We start from the raw sequence: 18,633 nt of genomic DNA, 5'->3' as shown, positions 1-18,633 counted from the left end.
TGACAGAGGGGTCATGGTTTAGGCTTGTTTTGCAGCCACAGGACCTCAGCACATTGCAGTATACAAAACTTAAACTGACTATTATAACTATTGTTATAATCATTTAACAAATTTCATATTCCTACAGTGATACACTGACTGCAACTGTTTCCTTACCCCTATTCATCATTCTAGGTACTCTGAACCAGAACAGTGAGTCACTTCCCAGACTTATAAAAGGAACGAAAAAAAACCCACATCAGACTCTTGATGACTCATGTGTTGATTTGAGATGGACAAACAAAGGATGTATTAGTGAGGAGCTGGGTAGAATTCATGGGAAGCTGTCATGTGAGCTGAAGAGTCTGCAGCTTAAAAAAAAATGCAAGTATTCCTGGAATGAGTACTTCAAATGTTTTATAGATCTGACGTGAATATCATCCATGTTGTCTTACAAACAGTCCTTAGAGAATTCATTTAAAATGATAGACTAAGCATATTCAGTCCTCTACAGTCCTTTGCTCTGAGTGACTGCCTGATAATACGGTGCAAACATGGCGTTCCACATCTGTTTGAGCAGCTGCAGAAGTTTAGAAATCCACATGAACGCAGACGGGAGAGCTGCAGGTAAAAAAAAAGCACAACAGAAACGCATTTACAGTCACTTTTATTTTAACTTCTAAAAGACGATGACGTACCAGCAGAACTAAGGAACATTTCACCCAACCTGGATCCACCCGAAAAAAGAGCATGTAGAGGAGGATGGCAGTCAGAAAGATTCTCCGGAAAGGGAATGAGCCAGAGCCAATCATCAGGAGTTTTCGGTATAAAAACCTGATCACAGCCTCAAGTTTATGGACTAAAGTACCTGCAGAACAAAAGCAAAATCACAAACAGTTAACAGTTTCAGTCTTTTTTAGGCCGCTTGGTGTAATGCATCTTATAAGGGTTGAGGCTGAAGTGTCAGACCTTGGGATGAGACAGGATGTTCGGTGACGTCAGAGCTTCCACTCATCCTGGGATTTAGAGGAGGGTCTTGATTTTGTCGCTCTTTTTCTTCTATGATATCCAGCGCTGTCTGTCTGTGTTCTTCTGTGAAGGCGCTGCTAAAAACCTCGCCTCTGATCAGCTCCCGAGCCTCGTCTGCCTCTCCCAGCGGCACAAGGACATGCAGCAGGTACAGCTCTGCCACCGTCCCGAAGCTAGTCGCCCTGCTGTTGGACGGGTAGTATAACCAGGCTCTGGTCACCTCCTGCATTACAGCAGGCTCACCCACCTTGGAGTAAAGAAGTATACTGCCAAAATGAGACACAAAATCACATTAGTTAGTATTTTATTGACATTTTTAAAGAAAAAAATCCTAAATAGTTAATGCAATACTTTTCTAAACCCCTTATGTTAAAGCTTAAAGTCTACACGTGAGTCAAATCTTGTTCGTCTGACTTAAAATCCACTGTGGTGTTCAAGTATATCTTTCAATTCTTTGTAAAACACAAACAAACACATCACACCTTTTAGCAGAAATAAGTTATTTTGGGTGTCCTTCACTCTTGTCCTTCAATCTTTAATTCTGAGAATGATGGCACCACACATATCACCATCAGTCCCAGAAGTCAGAGGTTTAAGTAGGAAACATGGCGTTCCTAAGTATTGGCACAGTATCTGGGAACCTTGGCTCCAAATTTATGGATATGAAGGCGTGATAAATGTCTGTTTCGTTACTAGAACAGGGCACTTTTATGTAGGATTTTTTTGAGTTTATCACCCATTTCCAGTCGTTGTCCAAATATTTCAAAAAGCCAACCATTTTTCATTGGACCTACCCACTGACACAATAGATTTGGGATTATAGTCTCCAATTTTGCCTGCTGAAGAGCTTTGGAGGGCATACACTTTGGACTTCACAGACTTTATAGTTTTTCCTACAGATAAAGACCTCTTCCATAGCCATTCAGACCTCAGCAAAGCAATTGAGTAATAAATAAAAGTTCGTTTTTTTCTTACACTTTGTACAACAGTGTGGGCTTTCACAAATGTGACCTCATTGGATAAAAAAATATGGCTCATCAAGTCAAAACTTCTAGTTTTCTATTTATGGGACAGTCTGGGCAATGAGCTAGCAGAACTCGCTCTGTCATTTTACACATTTATTCATTTAAGCCTAAATAATTGTGATGACAGATGTCTTTTATTTACTACAACAACATTTCTTTATCACAAAAGGCTGAAGTCATTAATATAAGGTTTGATTATAATAGCACTCAGAATGAAGCAGAAAAACACAGCTCCTATAAGTGATTTCAAACAGCTATTCTTTTGAAATTCAGCATCTGAGAGACTTTATACTGATTGAGTGAAACTGTGACTATGTACCCTCTTAATCTAAATTGAGATCCGTCAGTAAAAAACAGTGAGTTGTTCATGTCTTTTAAAAGTTTTATTTTTAAACGTCGTTATTAGTAAGTTTGTCATATTTGAATATTTCTGTTATTTGTAATTACATTTTATTTTCATTTTTAATTCATAATTAATTATATAATTAATGATGGATCAAATGTGCTGATTGAAAAAACATGTCTTGGAGAATTTGCATATTTGAACTCTAATACAATTTGTATTTTATACTTTATTTCATATTGCGTCCACCTGCCCAAAGGCTGGTGATCAATAGATCAGTGTGTAATAATAATAATAATAATAATAATAATAATAATAATACAACAACTCTTTCCTCACCACATCTGCATGATCTTCACTGGTATTTTCTCCTGCTCATACTGTTGCAGAACCCAGCAGAGGACATCACGCCACTGATTGAGCTCAGCCAGAGCCTGAATCCCTAAGATGCAGAAACCAGCCTTGAGCTCTGCACATCTGCAGGAACATTAAAGACGTTTCTGTTATAACACAAACATCCAATCTTCCAGTTAAACATGTGCGTGAAGCTTCAGGACCCTCACCTGCTGTCCTCGGGCTCCAGGCCGGCGAGACTCTCCAGACCGCTGAGACATGTGTCAAAAGCCGCTTGGAAGTCTCTGTGCACCATCATTTGTTCTGCAGCCGACTCCAGCGTGTTGAACATCTGGGTCACAGCAGCAGAGAGCGGAGGGCTGGCGGCCTGGAAGCTGTTCATGACTCCCGGATGAACTTAAAACAAACCCAACAAACACTCAAAGGGTTTAAAGCACTTTAGCTTGCAGCTAAGCACGAAGTTCTCCACAACGGTTTGTTTAGCTTCCGTTTAGCTTCCTGGTATTAGCCCACTGTCCAATCAGACGCCACAGTCTTCAGAATGGCCGAGGCAGCCAATCGTATTGCAGCTCTTTCCAAAGCACGTGATACATTTTTTCCCCAAGCTTCTAAACACGTGTGCGGAGTAGAAGAGTGTGTTGTTCACACAGTTTAAGCGTCAAAAAGCTCATCTGCTGCTTCTGTGAAAAGTAAGTCACACTTGTATGTCATATAGTGGATTAATGATCACACCTGTATGAGTTTAGTGATGAAAAGAGGCTATTTTTGTGTGTTTTTAAGACTGGTGCCTCACTAGGAGTTGGGTAGCTAACTTGCTAGGCTTATTGTGACGGCCAGTATCGTGTAACTAAACGGAATTAACAGCATTTTACCATTTCTTTTTGGAGGGGGGTGGATGATGATGATGTAGTGCTGTAAATGTTCAACAGACCAAACGCTAAAGTTTATCACCGAAGCTGCTCATTCCCGTTTTGTTGAGATTTAACAGCTAAGTGGATTCGCCAATCCTAACTTGCCTATAAAGTCCTTAGGTTTACGTTATTAATCATGGAAGGAAAATTGTAGTACTGCACTTGTCGGCCACTTTGTGGCACATCACACAGGTACATCTGTTTACGATTCAGCCAATCACGCGGCAGCAACTCGGTGGATTTAGTGAAATGTGAAAGAAAGGTGATGTAGGCGAGTTTGAATGCGGCATAGTAGACTGTTTAAGAAGATGCTGATCTGCTGGGATTTATAATATTTTTAATATCAGTGTTTGGTACTAAAGACCAGCTCAATATTTATAGAGGTGTAGAAGAAGACTGAATGCGTAATCAGTTTTATTTAGACTTCTCTCCCAGGTTTACTTAACTTTATTAGTTAGTTTGTAAAGATGTTGCACAGTTTATTTTCATTCTGGGTTTTTTTTGTTAGTAGTATTACTAAAAAAAAACCGTAATAAATGGATTTTTTTTTTCATTCTACCTACCTACACAAATACATGTCATATTTAAATAATATACATCGTCTTGAGGTTCTTAAAAGTAAATCATAGATTAATTAAAATCCAAACGTCCTCCTGAATCCCGGGCTTCAGCTCAGGCAGTGTGGAAGAAATCGGCAGTCATTGGCGAGACATGTCGCCTCAGACCATCCATTTGTCTTCTCTTGTTTTTACTGTTGTGTGGTGTAAGGATACATGTGAAAGTCCTAAAAAAAATGTGAACCCAAGTTTGCTTGACTGGTGATTTGTTAATGTCTTCGCAGCATCTTTAAAAATGGCAAAAAGCCTTCGGAGTAAATTTAAGCGAAAGATGCGGGCAGAGAAGAGAAAGAAGAACGCTCCAAAGGAGCTGAATCGTCTGAAACAAGCTCTGACCCTTGATAAGAAAGGAGAAGTCGCCATGACCGACATGCAGGAGATCGCCACAGTGGTGCCAGCTGAGAAGATAAAGAAGCAGGCCGACGTTAACATGGAGGAGGCAGAGCCCGATGGTAAGACAGTGAGCACCACAGTCAGCAGCCTTTATAAATTTTTTTTTGTTTTTAATTATGAGGTGATGTCACACCTTTTTCTGTGTCACATGTATCGTATCATGTGTGCGTGTCTGTGTTTCAGATGGCAAGATGGACATGGACAGCAAGCGCAACAAGAAAACTCTTCTGGATGAACATGGACAGTATCCGGCGTGGATGAGCCAGCGGCAGGCCAAGAAAATGAGGGGCAAACGATTGGGAAAGAAAGGTGGCAAGGGCAAGAAGAAGAAGAATGTTGCCTGGTAAACTACTAAACAGGAAGACCGTAATTCTAGCTTGAAGACTCTGGAAGCTAAAACACAGCATCCTTTCGTGATAAGTGTTGTGTTTCTTAATTAAATTTCATTGTGTCTGGTGGATTTGAAGATTCCCGGGCTTTGCCACAGAGCCTGAGATCGTACAGAAGTTCACTGCAGAAACTGGTTTGTTCTCATGGAACAGCAAAACCCTCTCTGACTTGAGATCAGAGGACGGAAAACGTGTGTAGTGTGTCTGACTGCAGAAATGTGAGTGGTGCACGTGTATTCTCTGCCGCAAGTTAAAAGTCTCTAAACTCCCATAAAAACATCTGTCCTATGATTTATTCTGTTCACTTGTTCTTTTCATTTTCTTGACATCATGCAACTCTTTTGACACACTTCCAGTGGCTCCTGGAGGTGTGTCAAAAACAGAATTATTAGTATTTTAATATGATTTATAATTTCAATTGTTGTTTGTCATAACTTTAATTCATTACGCACATTCTTTACAATTCCAGTACTGTGCAAAAGTGCATGGTGGATGCAGATGTGATGGTGCCTCTTTTATTGTGTACTTATTGTGTATTGTGTACCGGTTTCCTCTTTTTATGGACACACTGCATGCACAACATGCCGAGATATGCCGACAATCACCTCGTTGGTGCAAAACTCCTATTTCAAGCCCTTCAACACTGTGTTATCTTTGCCGTTTTTCATACATTCAACTAAAGAAATGACAATAAATGACAGACTAGTAAACACAACTTAAAATTAGTTCATTGCTAAGTTGTCTGTTATGTGTATACACCTATCTTGAGTTAGGTGTGTGTGTGGGGGGGGGTTACACTTGAATGATTCATAGTTCAGTGTTAAGTGTTTCAACAATCAAACAAATATTCCTCTAAATTGGTCGGGTACAATGACTGGGCTGAAAATGAGTTTAAAAAAAGCAGCCAAAGTCCAAAACTATGAAGCAGGTCAGAAGAACTAGTCAAGAGCACTTTAAAAAATTACAAGAAGGTCCGGCTCGTACAATATATTGAAAAGAAAAACTTTAACATTTCTTAAAATGTGCACCATAGGCTATGTCTATCATCTGGTGATTTATTTTTGCTATACCTGTGTAGCAGTGGCTGCTATGGAGGTATATCATAAAAGGCCAGACCTGTGTCTCCCCAGTTATAGCTCTTAAATTAAAAAATAAAATAAAGCGAACCAGGATCTTTCACCTGTCAGGTAATTGCCTGAAATCGCTGCACAATAAAGTGACCTGTTTAATGCCGGTCCTTAGCCATAGTTAACGTGATACTGGCCTAATCTTTTTGCGAGGGTTTTCTACTTTTACCATTTCTGTTAGACTGCCAAATGTTTTATTATCAATGTTGGATTCTTATAATTAAATTTTGGAAACACGGGTAGAATAATAAAACAGATGTTCTCCAGCCATTATGGTTTGTGGCTGTGCATAGAGAAGATGACTTGGCCTGCATAGCTTTGAAGCTACTGTTTCACAGTAAAATACATATTAAGGGTTTTCTTTCCCACACTTCATAATTCTTCTCTTTTTTGTAATACTAACATAAACATGGTGTTATACCGATGAACATGCAACGTTTAAGTGCGCAAGAAATCACGCCTGCTGCAGAGTCGTTACATGTTTAAGGATTAATCATCACCTCGTTCATCACTGTGTCCAAACACTAAGATGGCGATGCCTAAAATGATCAGCTGGTGCTCCACAAAAGTGTTTTTAGGTCACTGTAACCGCATCAGAGGAAAGACAAAGCACAGGTTGCCAGGAGGCTTTTATTAGAATAGCAGAGCCATTTCTGGTCATAACTGTGATTACATTGGTAAAATAAAAATCCAGTGAAAGAAATGAAGAATAAGGTCATATACCATCAGTTCCTTGCAGAGGTGTACACGTTTGCTTCTGATCAGGTTTGGCCTGATGCTTTTTCAGTCGGCACATTCAAAGCAAAATATTATTATAATACAATACAAATCAACTGATTTTAAAAATTTGCTCTGATTTGATTGTTAAATACAAATTCTTCCTCCTGTTCAACAATATTGAAGTTTGTTTAAGTGAAGCTTGTGCAAAAATAGACTTTGGGAGCGTGTTGCTCACTCGATCAGCTGAACGTAAGCGGCCGGGAACAGACCGGTACGTCCGTGACACTGTCCCTTCCACCAGCCCTCGTCAATCATCTCTATGTTGTAGATCATGTCGTCTGGATTGAAGGAGATCTCGTCATCGGCCTCTGTGTGAAAAAAGAAAAGCAAAGGATTTATGCTCACATTTAAAAAGAAAAATAAATACAAACAAAAGCACTTGTGTCACAGCGTCAAAGGCCAAAGGAACACCTGTGCTCACGATCCCCTTTCAGTATGTAAACAAGGCAAACCAAAATAGCACAGATCAGATTCCACAATGAGTACTGAATGTATAGGTGTGACATTTATATGTGCACAAGGTCACATTCATCATGAAACATAGAAAATGGAGAGTCTTACCTCCCACATAGTCATAAATCGCTATTGCTTTCTGGCCACATGTCAGGTCTTCATAGTCATTATCGTCAGCTGGGAGATAAAATATGCGAGATTAATGATCAGTAGCCACGAAAGGGGTCCTGATTAACTCACGGCTTTGCTTAGAGGCAGACCTTTACGCTGAGGAGGAGGAGGAGGGGGATGACCGATGTCTTCATACTCTCCATCATCATCATCCACATCTATTGACCTTTCAGGCAGAGGAGGGGCGCCCGCTTCCTCAAAATCGTCCAAGCGTGGTGGCAAGGCCGGGGGCTCCTCGTATTCTGGTTCCTCCTGAAAACAGCAATGCTCGAAGTCACCGATTTCAAATCCTGGAGGTGAGCTGAGATGAGTCCCAGTAGCGTGCCAGCATTATATTCAGAGCTAAACATCTGAATTTTGAGATGGACAAAGGGATAATTTGGGAAAAATATGGTGTAATCTTAAATTTACTTCTGGAACCAACTCTTTCTGTTCATCAGCCATCTTTAAATGTCTCCAGGTGCTGATTTAGGCTGTTATTTTATTTATTCCTTTATATTTTAATTTGGCCTCCTTTAAAAAGCCATGTCTTTGTTCCATAATGTCCGGCATCTGTATAAAATCTAACATAGGGCCAACTTACTTATTTTAGCTTCAATGACAATTTCCATCCTGCAGGTGCAAATGTCTGCATGTCGCTGTCCTTTAAACATTCATGTCCTCAGTGAGAAGCACTGGGACTGTGTGCAACAGGCAAAGGAGTGAAGTCACAAAGTACTGAGAGACGTTGAGTACTCAAAGGTAAATAAGTAGCACTTGTTTAAAATTTCATGAGCATGTTATCAAACATGCTAACTTGTGGTTGTGGCCTTCATCGTGGTGTGATGATGCTCTTCTGCTACCTTTGGCTCATAAGTGGATTTAGATGATTTGTAGTTAAGCATCACAGGTGAGGATAATCAGAAAGGAACCAGTTTCAGAGACTGAATTAGGTTAGTTGCTGAGTTTTGGAGATATCAGCTGTGAAGATGTCTCTCTTCTTACAGCATTTTGCACCACATGGTTTTGCCTTTTTTGTTTAAAAAAAAACCTAATAGCCTCAAAGTCTACTGTAAACATTTTCACATAGGACCTATTTTCTTTCTGCTTTTCCACATCCACAAACCAAAAACATTTTGCAGAATTATGCTACTACTGACCTGTGAATTGTCCAAGGATAAAAAAGGCTCCTAACTCACCAATTAGGTGTCTACACATAAAAGACAACTTAGCAAAGAACCAGTTTTAAATGGTGACTTTGCCTAAAAACACATTTGTTACAAAAACACACAATTTGTCTCCATTTCTTTAATGAATTTATGAAAAATTCCAAAGATAAGACAGTCTAACAGACTTGAATAGTGTCTTTGTACCAATAAGGTGATTCCCATAGAGCTTTTAGCTATAAAACACACATTATCTTGATAGTATGGTGTGCAGTATACAGTGTTGGGAAGGTTACTTTTAAAATGTATTCCAATACAGAATACAGAATACATGCCCCAAAATGTATTCTGTAAGGTATTCCGTTACGTTACTCAATGAGAGTAACGTATTCTAAATACAATGGATTACTTAATATAGTATCATGCTGTTTACAACTACATGAATGTACTATTGCAGTGATTTATTACTGTTACTGAAGGTCCGCGGCTCCGAACCGTAGTAAAGGGACCTCTGACTAATACGGTGGGTTCTGTGTCGGGCTCGTAGCCGAAAACTAGCTTAACTCTGTTGTCTGGGTCAACTTTGCTAGCGAGAGACAGAGAGGCGCTGAAAGGCTGCTCCAACTGAACTTATTGTTTTTGGAGGAAAACACGAACACGGTGTACAGTCGAGTCTTAATAGCTTACTTACAACTGGGCTCGTCAGGCACTCTTCTTGGCTGCAGTGGTTATTATTATATTTACATGCTTCCAGCTCCCGTTTTTGCTCGATGACAGCTCTTACTTTTCCTTTTTCTCCCTCCCTCGCTCACAGACACATAACGTGTATGGCAGTCCATTCTCCCTGCAGCACGGACTACACTGCCTATGATGCTACATTCTTTGGAGCTATACCTGTAGCATTCTGCCTATTAGCTTAGCACAACAACAACAGGCGCTCTCTCACCCAGGAAACACGGAGAGAGAGCGTCACCCTGTAACCATGGCAACCGTAACGCTGCCGCCTGGAACAACAGAACGAAGCTGTCAAACAAAACCCAAACAGTCCTGACTCGCGACAATATGAAACAGGGAAGTACCGCCGTGTAATCCATTTATTTCAACAAAGTAACTGTATTCTAAATACCACCTTTTTAAACGGTAACTGTAACGGAATACAGTTACTCATATTTTGTATTTTAAATACGTAACGGCGGTACATGTATTCCGTTACTCCCCAACACTGGCAGTATATGTATGTGTCCTTACAAATTTGAGGAAACTGGAAAAGTGGAGGCCAAACAAAAAGAAGTGGCAGATCTAAACAACTATCTACAGCAGATGAACAGTATCTGAAATACCTGCATACCTGGATAAATCACAATGCACACAACCAAACACTATCAGTCATGGATTGGCATACATGCCAACCCCCCTGATTTTTCCAGGAGAATCCCGAATTTCAGTGCCCCTCCCGAAAATCTCCCGGAGCCACCATTCTTCCGAATTTCTCCTGATTTTCCACCCGGACAACAAAATTGAAAAACCATATCCCAGATTGGCCCAGCCAATGCCAGTTTCCAACAATGGCTACTACTACTGCAGCTACTTAGTTTTAATATTACTCTTATTAATCTTTCTGGGTCGCAAAATAAACTTTTAACATATTTTCAGGCGAGAATGTAGCTGTGTAATCTTCAAATATCTGAGCCGGCAAGAACAACAAACTCCCGGCACATTGTTTTCAAATCCCCGCGGCCTTTTGCTAGTCAGGTTAAACATGATATATAAGTCACTTAGATAACTTAAACATGTTATTGTTTGGCCTTTTTCAGTGTTTTAATTGTTCGTGAGTAAATGGGTTTGGCTGAGATTAAAGTTATTAGATTAGATTAGATTAAATAAAACTTTATTAATCCCTCGGGAGGGTTCCTCCGGGGTTTTCACACAGCTGAATAAATGTCAAACAGAAAAGTGATTAAACAGAAGTGGGAGATGGTAGAGAATTTATGCCAGCGTCTGGTTATATTTTAGACAGCAAGGAGCAGACGGCAGAGTTTCACTGCACCGAGAAAGCTCGTGACGTAATTCTGAAGGCTAGACTGTCCAATTTCACCATCGCTCATTTCCAGTTACCCGGCTTTTGGAGGACCCGGCCACTTAGACCACGAAGCCCGGGTCCTCAGGTGAATGCAGCCTCTGAATTTGGACACCCCTGCTGTTATAATAACGGTGACATTTAACTTATTTTATACGATAAATAAACATAGTAAAATTCAAGTTTTTTGTATATATAGGTATATGTATACCTATATATACAAAAACATATAAATATATATAAATATGTGCATGCTGGAGGAAAGATGGGTGAATATGAGTCCCATGTTTTAAACACGAGTTGTTATTTGGTACATCTGATTTTTCATATGTGTTTCTCACCACCGGCTCCGGCTCTGGCTCCAGCTCCGGCTCTGGCTCTGGCTCCAGCTCCAGCTCCGGCTCTGGCTCTGGCTCTGGCTCCAGCTCTTTCTGAATCTCTGGAGTGCGACGGTGGATTTCTGGTGTTGGCATATCATCCTCTGGATCAACATGATGAACTGGTGGTACTTGAGATTCCTCCTCTCTTCTTCTTTCTTCCTCCTAAAAGAAAGAACATCAATCACGTGAGCTGAAAACAGCTCACCTTGTAGCTCTTTACATTTTTGCAGCGCAGCGTACCTGCTGCTGTCTGCGTTTGGCCTCCTCTCGCTCTCGGCTCTCTCTGGCTTGCCTCCTCGCTCTCTCTTCTTCTGCTTTCTTCCTGTTCTCCTCATCGGAAGCCTTGGCCATATTCTCAAAGCGTGCTTTCAGTTTCCCTGCACCTGCACTCGCTGCATAATAAAATCCAAAGTGAATATGAATGCAGTGCATAATGGAAATCATTGAACAGTTGTGGATTTAATTGCTTGCCAGACAGATGGCAGAGTGTGAGTGATTATGTTGGAGAAACAAATGAACTTACAAGCCTCTACTGGCTGTGTCTTTTTATATGCAGAGGTCGGGGAGTCCATGTCTGTGAAGCCTGCTGCACTCTAGAGGTTAATAATAGAAAGAAAGAATTATTTTTCAGAAGTTTGAATTGTCACTACAGACATCATGTTTCAATAATGATGGTTACAGCTGCAAGAATACTCAAGCAGGCGATTAACTGACTGGCAGGAAATAAATCAAAATTAAAAATTAAAAGCTGGTGGTTTGACAATCTGCTGCTTGTCTGTTCCTGTCAGATCAGGATGATGTACAAGCTCTGAAACAGCCTTATTTCAGCTGATGATGTGGGCACATCTGGGCCAATCTGTTACTGGGGACCTCTGATACTCAGGCTAAACCACAAAATAAATGGAGCTAAAAATGTGATCAAAGTCCCAAGAAGCAAGATGTTTGATGGTTTTTTGTTTTTTTTTATGCTTTTGCCTAAGATTAAAAATCTTTTTTTGCAGAAGTTCCTTGGCTAAGATAGGCTGTAGCTGAATCAACAGTGGTTACACAGCAACAACATACACAAAAGAATTATACAATAAAGCATCGGTAACTGTCAGTGTCACCTCAGGCCAGATGGGGGTGTAGTAAGGTTCAGGCCCACTCACTTAAATCTTTTAACAAGTTGTGCCAAAGGTTCTACAATGACTTTGAACGTGACAAGACATCAGTCTAGTTGTACAAGTACAAGTACAAGTTATTTAGATATGTCACCACTTGCAAAGGTCTGGAAGAAGACCCAAACAGTCACCATCGTTTTTTGTTTTTTTGTTTTTTTTTTAAAATTTCCTTCCAAAATAAGTATGAAATTTAAAGTGATAAAGATGAAACAGACTGGGCTGTAAAGACAAGGGAGGATCTACAGGGGGGCAAAGGGGGCAACTGGCCCAACTACATATAAGGTATTTTTACATACTTCACTGAAGAGGTATGTGCCACCCTAGACCTCTTGCCCTTCCTTTGCCCCCCATGTAAAACTTTCTAGATCCACCACTGTGTGAATACAATAACATCCTTTACCTTTTTGACAGTAAGTCAAATCAGTGAGTAAGATGGGAACAGACCAACAACGGTCTCATAAATAAGAATGTTTATTCTGGTTATACAGAACAAGCAGACTATTCAGGCTAAGAATAAGATGTACAGTGGTGGAGGAGGACTTTAAGGTTTTAGGTAGGTATTAAAACATTTTTAAGTTCATTTTATGAAAATGAAAACAGAAATAATCGATGTTAATTCCAACATTTAGCATGTGTGCTTCACTTTTTCCAAAGTATTAATTATTCCCCAGATGTTATGGCTACTTTCCATTTTATTCCAGATTAAACAATGAATCCAAAGACAATAATACAGAATTTCATCCTTGATGCTGACCTTATCCATGCGGTCTGCCTGTACGCCATACCGGCCACCGAAACCTGCTGAATAATCTGAACACAGAAGCACTTCATCAGTGTGATGAATACAGGAAGTCTGTTCCTGTAAATAACACATCCGTGGCTCTCTCCTCTAACCTTTTTGCGACTGATGTTTCTCCGTCTCCGCTTTGTAATCGTACCCCAACGCAGCTTTGTCGACTTTCTCCTTCTCAACACCAAATTTTCCTCCAAATCCCTTTGAGTAATCTGCACAGAATAAAGCAATCAAGTGTCATGAAAAAAAAAAAAACGGTGGCCGAACCTGCAAAAGCTGCAATTTTAACTCACCTTTCTGCGACTGATGCTTCTCTGTTTCTCCTTTATAGTCATACCCCATGGCAGCTTTGTCTACCTTCTCCTTCTCCACCCCATATTTCCCTCCAAATCCCTTAGCGTAGTCTGGTGAAAATAAATTTCAAATGCATAAAAAAGCAAATATAAAGCACATAATATAAAAAGAGACAGTTGCTACAACCTGAACTCACCTTTCTGTGACTGATGCTTCTCAGTTTGACTCTTGTAGTCGTACCCCAAAGCCGCCTTGTCCACTTTGTCTTTCTCGACACCGTACTTTCCTCCAAATCCCTTTGAGTAATCTAAAGCAGTAAGTTATAAGAATTTAAGATTTAGACAAACTTCTGATAGGAGAATAGTGAATGACAGATGCAGGACAGTAGACGTACCTTTCTGAGATCCATGCTGCTGCACTTCTCCTTTGTATTCAAAGCCGACGGCAGACTGCACAAAGATTGAAATCATAATAAATATTAAGCATCGTATGTGTGGAACTTTTCTTACTGAAGAAACTTCAGCTGTGGAACAGGCTCCCAATGTTGAATTAAGGAGACAGACACTCTCTCTACTTTTAAGATTAGGGTTCAAACTTTTCTTTTTGACAAAGCTAATAAATAGAGCTGGATCAGGTGACACTGAAGCCTCACCCACGGATGCTGTAAGGCTCAGGATGCTGTAGGACTTCCCATGATGCACTGAGTTCTTCTTTTCCACTGCTGATGCGTTTATATGTCACTACTCCATGTCCTCTCCTCTCCTTCCCCTCACACCCCAACAACAGATGGCTGCCCCTCACTGAACCTGCCTCTGCTGGACCTCTCTTCCCATAAAAACTGAGTCTCATTTCTCTATTTGTTGTAAAAACAGGCTATCATTGACCCCTTTCCCTTTCCTTAAAGTCAGCTTCTGATTGGCTACGCCAGACGATCTGAACATCATGTCGGTTGGACTATTGTGCTCGAAACCAGAGCTGTGTGTCTGAGATGACCATATCCACTCTTACTGATGTCATACAGAGCCAAAATGTCTGAAACCAGCTGTATTTGGCTTACAGGAAGTACTTGTACATAGGCTTCGGATTTAAAACTTTGACCATGTTTAAAAGGAGTATCCACCAGTATATGTAGGTATAATAGAAACAATGGAAAGTATAATAGATCCCAGTTTTAACTGTACCGTTCACAGCAGATGGCCGCCCCTCCATGAGCCAGTCTCTACTGGAGGTTTGTTCCAGTTAAAAGGGAGTTCTTCCTTCCCACTGTCACCAAAGCACTTGCTCACAGTGGGTCATATGAATGTTGTGATTTTCTTTGTTTTCTTTGTATTATTGTAAGGTCTTCACCTTATAATTAAAGCCCTTTAGGGCAACTGTTGTTGTGATTTGGCGCTATATAAATAAAATAGAATTGAATGAATCCTGTTGTTTGATGGCATAGAGCAGCAGACAGAAACACAGCAGAGAAGGAGACCTCATCATGTCATTTAAATTACATCTGAGTTACAGAATATCAAAGAAAAGATGTTAATGTGGGTGCAGTGTGCTCCCTTTTACTTATTGTTGCCTATTGTGAAAGAGTCTGCTTGTCTTCTCACCTTATCCACGCGGTCCTTCTGAACACCATATTTCCCTCCGAACCCTTTCGCTGCATCTTTCTGGGAAGAGTGCTTCTCCACCTCTGCTACATAGTCGCTACCCAGAGCCACCTGGACAGCAGAGACACATCCGTTCAAACAAAAAGGACACAGTTTAAAGAAATGGTGGGCACAGAGTCGAGGGTAAAGAGGAGTCGCAGTAAATGATAGAAGCATATCACCATAATTCAGATTTCAATGAGAAAAACGTGTTAACCTTGTCCATTCGATCCGTCTCCACTCCAAACTTCCCTCCATATCCGTACGATGCTTTGGGAATGTTCTCCTTCTGCTTCACCTTCTCATGCTCCTCAGTGACCTTGCTTCTGAGCTCTGCAACACTGCAGGGGCCAAAACACATGAATAGTGAAACAGACGGAGTTCATGCTATTGCGAACTCAATCACTAACACTGATACACTCATCATGGCAATTTTAAACTGTTAGTATAGTAGTTGTTCCTCTGCTGCTTACTCTTAATCCGTTCCAATATTAAAATCTCTTACGAGTCACAAATTCAGGGTCACAAATGCTCAGAAGCTCTGAGTACATGGATACTGCTAATGGGCGGGTTTTCCCAATAGGGTGGGTCATGTGTCTGTGTAACTAACCACAACACTCTCTTAGAAGATTAATTAAGTTTTCTGCTTGATGAGGATCCACAGCAACTTTGAAGGTTACCAAATATTCATTAACGAGTGAATTATTGACCCTGAATAAGCCACGATTGATACAAAATCTGTCCCACCCGGTCAGCAGAGGTTTAAATATCACTGTCAAAGAGTTGTCAACATCACCATCATCATACATTATCCATATTAGGAAAGACTCGCGGCTCGACAGCTTACGCTCTGCTCTCACTTCCTCTTCCTGTTGCTGCACAGCACCCACTATGTCCTGAACTCATCTACGTGCACTATAAAAATAATATTTCCAGGAACAGGCTGCACGTCTTTTCACCTGATGTGTTCTTTACGTCCTGAGCCCTCGATGGTTTTGGCCCCCCACCTCTGCTCCTGCTCTGACACGTCATTCTAAAAAAACACATAAACACAAAATCAGAAATGATTGACGCGGGGGTGTCTACCCAACCCTCCCTACAGTGACGCTCACTCCAGGAAGTACACAGTACCTCAAAGTCAGGGTCCGTCTCCCAGTCATCCCCCTCTCCAGCCACCTTCATGCTCACATTGTGGCCCACCACTGACTTCCACATCTGGGGGTGGGAGATTAAAACACAGTGAGCCACAAAGGACAGATGCAATTAAGATCAACGACCCCTTCGTGCATTAAAATGATTATTCTCTGTTTAGGTGATCACTAAAAATAAACTAACACACAACCACAAGCTCTGACCAAACTCTGCTCAAGTCTCAAAAAGGAAGTTATTCTGAACATGATGGTTCATTTCCCCAAAAAGAACATACACTTATCTTATAAAACACGTAACTAAAACACTGAAAAAGCTGCATTATAATATATTATTTAAGAACATTATGCACTGCATATGTTAAAATCATCTTTAATAAGGTGGAAATAAGAGATTTTATGTCGTGAGGGAAGCAGATAATCTAATAAAAATGAAGTCTTTTTCAGTAGCTGGCTACAATTTATCTTTAATTATATTTTTATGCCACTTTTATTGCCTTAAATGGCAATTCTAGGCTAGTAATGACAGTCTCAGTAATGCTGGGCCTGTTATTTTTAATATTGGACACACAGTTCAGGTAAACACTGAGTTAAAAGCAGAAAATAGTTTATTCCCGTATTATTTAATCACTTTTATGTCATCCAAATGCTTCGCATCTGAAAACATGAGGCTGTTAAGTCACATTTGTCGCTACTGACGTTTCACTGTGCAGCACTTTAAACTGCGACTGCTTACATCTACTTCCTTAATTTAACGGAAATATTAACAGAGGAAAGTTAGACGCTGGCTTGTTAGTGGCTTCACTTTGAATACAAATATAAGATCTTTACCTTTCAGTTGTTGCGCAGTTTGCCCGTGTTTAGATGAATAATGTGCAACAGTAAGCGGTCCTGCGGGGTCTTCGCACAAGTCGCCGCACTCTAACGGGCGAGGAGTGAACGCGGATCTAGCACACGTGAGCGCGCTTTGGTGAAAATACCTGCACAAGTGTCGCCCCTGTCTGCCCTGGGGATTTAAGAGTTCATACCTGACAGCAGCGTGGCCGTTTTATTTTATTTTTCACATATAAGCGTTTAAATTAATTGTAGGGATTAAAAAAATATATAGATAGTGAAGTGCTGCATTCAAGTACCGTCCGAAATCAAAGAAAGTCCACCAGACATGCGCTCTTAAACAGTTTCAGGTCATAAAAATCTCCTCTTATGGTTTCCAAGCTAAAGCAGTTTAAGACCGATTTAAGACAGAAAGACAGATGCCACTTGTACTTATATTTTCAGACTTTAAAGAAAAAGTTAAAAAAAAAAAAAAAAAAAGTAGAGTGATTACAGACCAGCTGCTGTGGTGCAGTTGCAACATTTGGGGGCTTACACAACTTAAAACAGGTGGGGAAAATGATAATGAGCACTCACTTTTGGAGTCTGTCTATGCCTCAATAATAAAAATGGGGTTGGTTAAAAGCGTTTGCAGTTTCTGCTTGTCAAAACCAATCTCAGGAGGCCACTGGTGCGACATGGGAGGGTAGGTCCTAAAGTATTCGGGAAAAATAATCAATCCCGTTACCAAAAAGCAAGCAATGCATCCTGGTGCATCCTGCTCCTGCCTACCTCCCTAAATAACGTCAGCAAACGAAAACGCTCCTACATAGTAAAAGTAATTAAATTAAATTAAATTAAATAAACTAAATCTACAAAAATAATGTCAAGAAACAAAAGCTGTGACCTTATTTGCAAGATTTCTAAGCGTCATTGTGCAGATATGAGCATGAACGGCGCATTAAGACTGGGCTGTATTCTCGTGTAATACCACCGAGAACCACAAGATGGTGCAGTGAGTCAGTGTAACAGGAGGTATGCCACCATTATTCAAGTTCATCTTAGCTCACAGGTGTCGAATTATAGGCCTCAATGGTCGCTGTCTTGCTTGTTTTCCAACTAACCTGCCCTTGTAGCTTCTTATTGGCAAAGCACACCTGATCCAGGTAACCGGCAGCAGGTAGAGAAGGGATATCTCAAAAACAAGCAGGATGCTGGCCCTCGAGGACTGGAGTTCAACATGTTTACACATTGTCACAAAGCTCAAATCATCTCACACTTTGTTTTTGAACACTGACAGGGAGTTCCCGCTACTCAAATGGTCTCCACAGTCACCAGATCTCGAACCAAGAGAAACTTTGGGATGTCTATAATGTATGTACAGCGGACAATTCTGCAGAAACTGTTTCAGTCATGTTTATGTGGACCAAAATCTTTGAGAAATGTTTTCAGCACTTTGTTTAATCTGTGAAATTAATAATTAGGTCAGCTCTGAAGACAACTGGTACCAACAAGGTGTGCCTAATAAAGTGTCCACATTTTACCTTATATAGTCTAATTGAAGTTTGAGCATTTTTCATATTTAAATGGATAATTGTATTACTTTTAGTGTTTT

General features: G+C 40.4%; 3 protein-coding genes across 3 annotated transcripts; 1 reads left to right on the top strand and 2 right to left on the bottom strand.

Moving 5' to 3' along the window:
- Positions 1-378: 378 nt before the first annotated feature.
- On the bottom strand, positions 379-3,228 carry pex26 (peroxisomal biogenesis factor 26). Its single transcript, XM_085137704.1, has 5 exons — positions 2,940-3,228; positions 2,716-2,853; positions 949-1,274; positions 707-847; positions 379-600 (listed from the first exon to the last, which is right to left on the bottom strand). The coding sequence occupies exons 1-5, from the start codon at positions 3,110-3,112 to the stop codon at positions 488-490; spliced, it is 891 nt and encodes a 296-aa protein (XP_084993830.1). The 5' UTR covers positions 3,113-3,228; the 3' UTR covers positions 379-487.
- A 67-nt stretch (positions 3,229-3,295) lies between these two features.
- Positions 3,296-5,317, top strand: llph (LLP homolog, long-term synaptic facilitation factor). The gene is made up of 3 exons (XM_085137705.1): positions 3,296-3,419; positions 4,483-4,710; positions 4,835-5,317. Exons 2-3 carry the CDS (start codon positions 4,494-4,496, stop codon positions 4,996-4,998), a joined length of 381 nt encoding a protein of 126 aa, XP_084993831.1. The 5' UTR covers positions 3,296-3,419; positions 4,483-4,493; the 3' UTR covers positions 4,999-5,317.
- A 97-nt stretch (positions 5,318-5,414) lies between these two features.
- On the bottom strand, positions 5,415-17,169 carry hcls1 (hematopoietic cell-specific Lyn substrate 1). The gene is made up of 16 exons (XM_085137699.1): positions 17,037-17,169; positions 16,189-16,272; positions 16,017-16,090; positions 15,275-15,398; positions 15,019-15,129; positions 13,815-13,869; positions 13,617-13,727; positions 13,420-13,530; positions 13,228-13,338; positions 13,088-13,143; positions 11,697-11,766; positions 11,414-11,565; positions 11,135-11,335; positions 7,661-7,823; positions 7,509-7,577; positions 5,415-7,255 (listed from the first exon to the last, which is right to left on the bottom strand). The coding sequence occupies exons 2-16, from the start codon at positions 16,270-16,272 to the stop codon at positions 7,119-7,121; spliced, it is 1,629 nt and encodes a 542-aa protein (XP_084993825.1). The 5' UTR covers positions 17,037-17,169; the 3' UTR covers positions 5,415-7,118.
- Positions 17,170-18,633: the final 1,464 nt, after the last annotated feature.

Source organism: Neolamprologus multifasciatus, chromosome 17 (assembly GCF_963576455.1).
Source record: "Neolamprologus multifasciatus chromosome 17, fNeoMul1.2, whole genome shotgun sequence".
Classification (NCBI taxonomy): domain Eukaryota; kingdom Metazoa; phylum Chordata; class Actinopteri; order Cichliformes; family Cichlidae; genus Neolamprologus; species Neolamprologus multifasciatus.
Note: the sequence above shows the minus strand (reverse complement) of the source record. Positions and strands in the feature narration are given on the sequence as shown.

Excerpts from the sequence above, each read along its gene's own strand:
- pex26 (XM_085137704.1), bottom strand. The coding sequence starts at position 3,112 with ATGAACAGCTTCCAGGCCGCCAGCCCTCCGCTCTCTGCTGCTGTGACC. Across the intron at positions 848-948 it reads ACATCCTGTCTCATCCCAAG|GTACTTTAGTCCATAAACTT; the intron begins GTCTGACACTTC and ends TTTGTTCTGCAG. Across the intron at positions 601-706 it reads CTTTTTTCGGGTGGATCCAG|CTCTCCCGTCTGCGTTCATG; the intron begins GTTGGGTGAAAT and ends TTTTACCTGCAG.
- llph (XM_085137705.1), top strand. The coding sequence starts at position 4,494 with ATGGCAAAAAGCCTTCGGAGTAAATTTAAGCGAAAGATGCGGGCAGAG. Across the intron at positions 4,711-4,834 it reads GGAGGAGGCAGAGCCCGATG|ATGGCAAGATGGACATGGAC; the intron begins GTAAGACAGTGA and ends TCTGTGTTTCAG.
- hcls1 (XM_085137699.1), bottom strand. The coding sequence starts at position 16,272 with ATGTGGAAGTCAGTGGTGGGCCACAATGTGAGCATGAAGGTGGCTGGA. Across the intron at positions 13,870-15,018 it reads AGAAGGACCGCGTGGATAAG|TCTGCCGTCGGCTTTGAATA; the intron begins GTGAGAAGACAA and ends ATCTTTGTGCAG. Across the intron at positions 13,144-13,227 it reads GAAACATCAGTCGCAAAAAG|ATTATTCAGCAGGTTTCGGT; the intron begins GTTAGAGGAGAG and ends TTCTGTGTTCAG.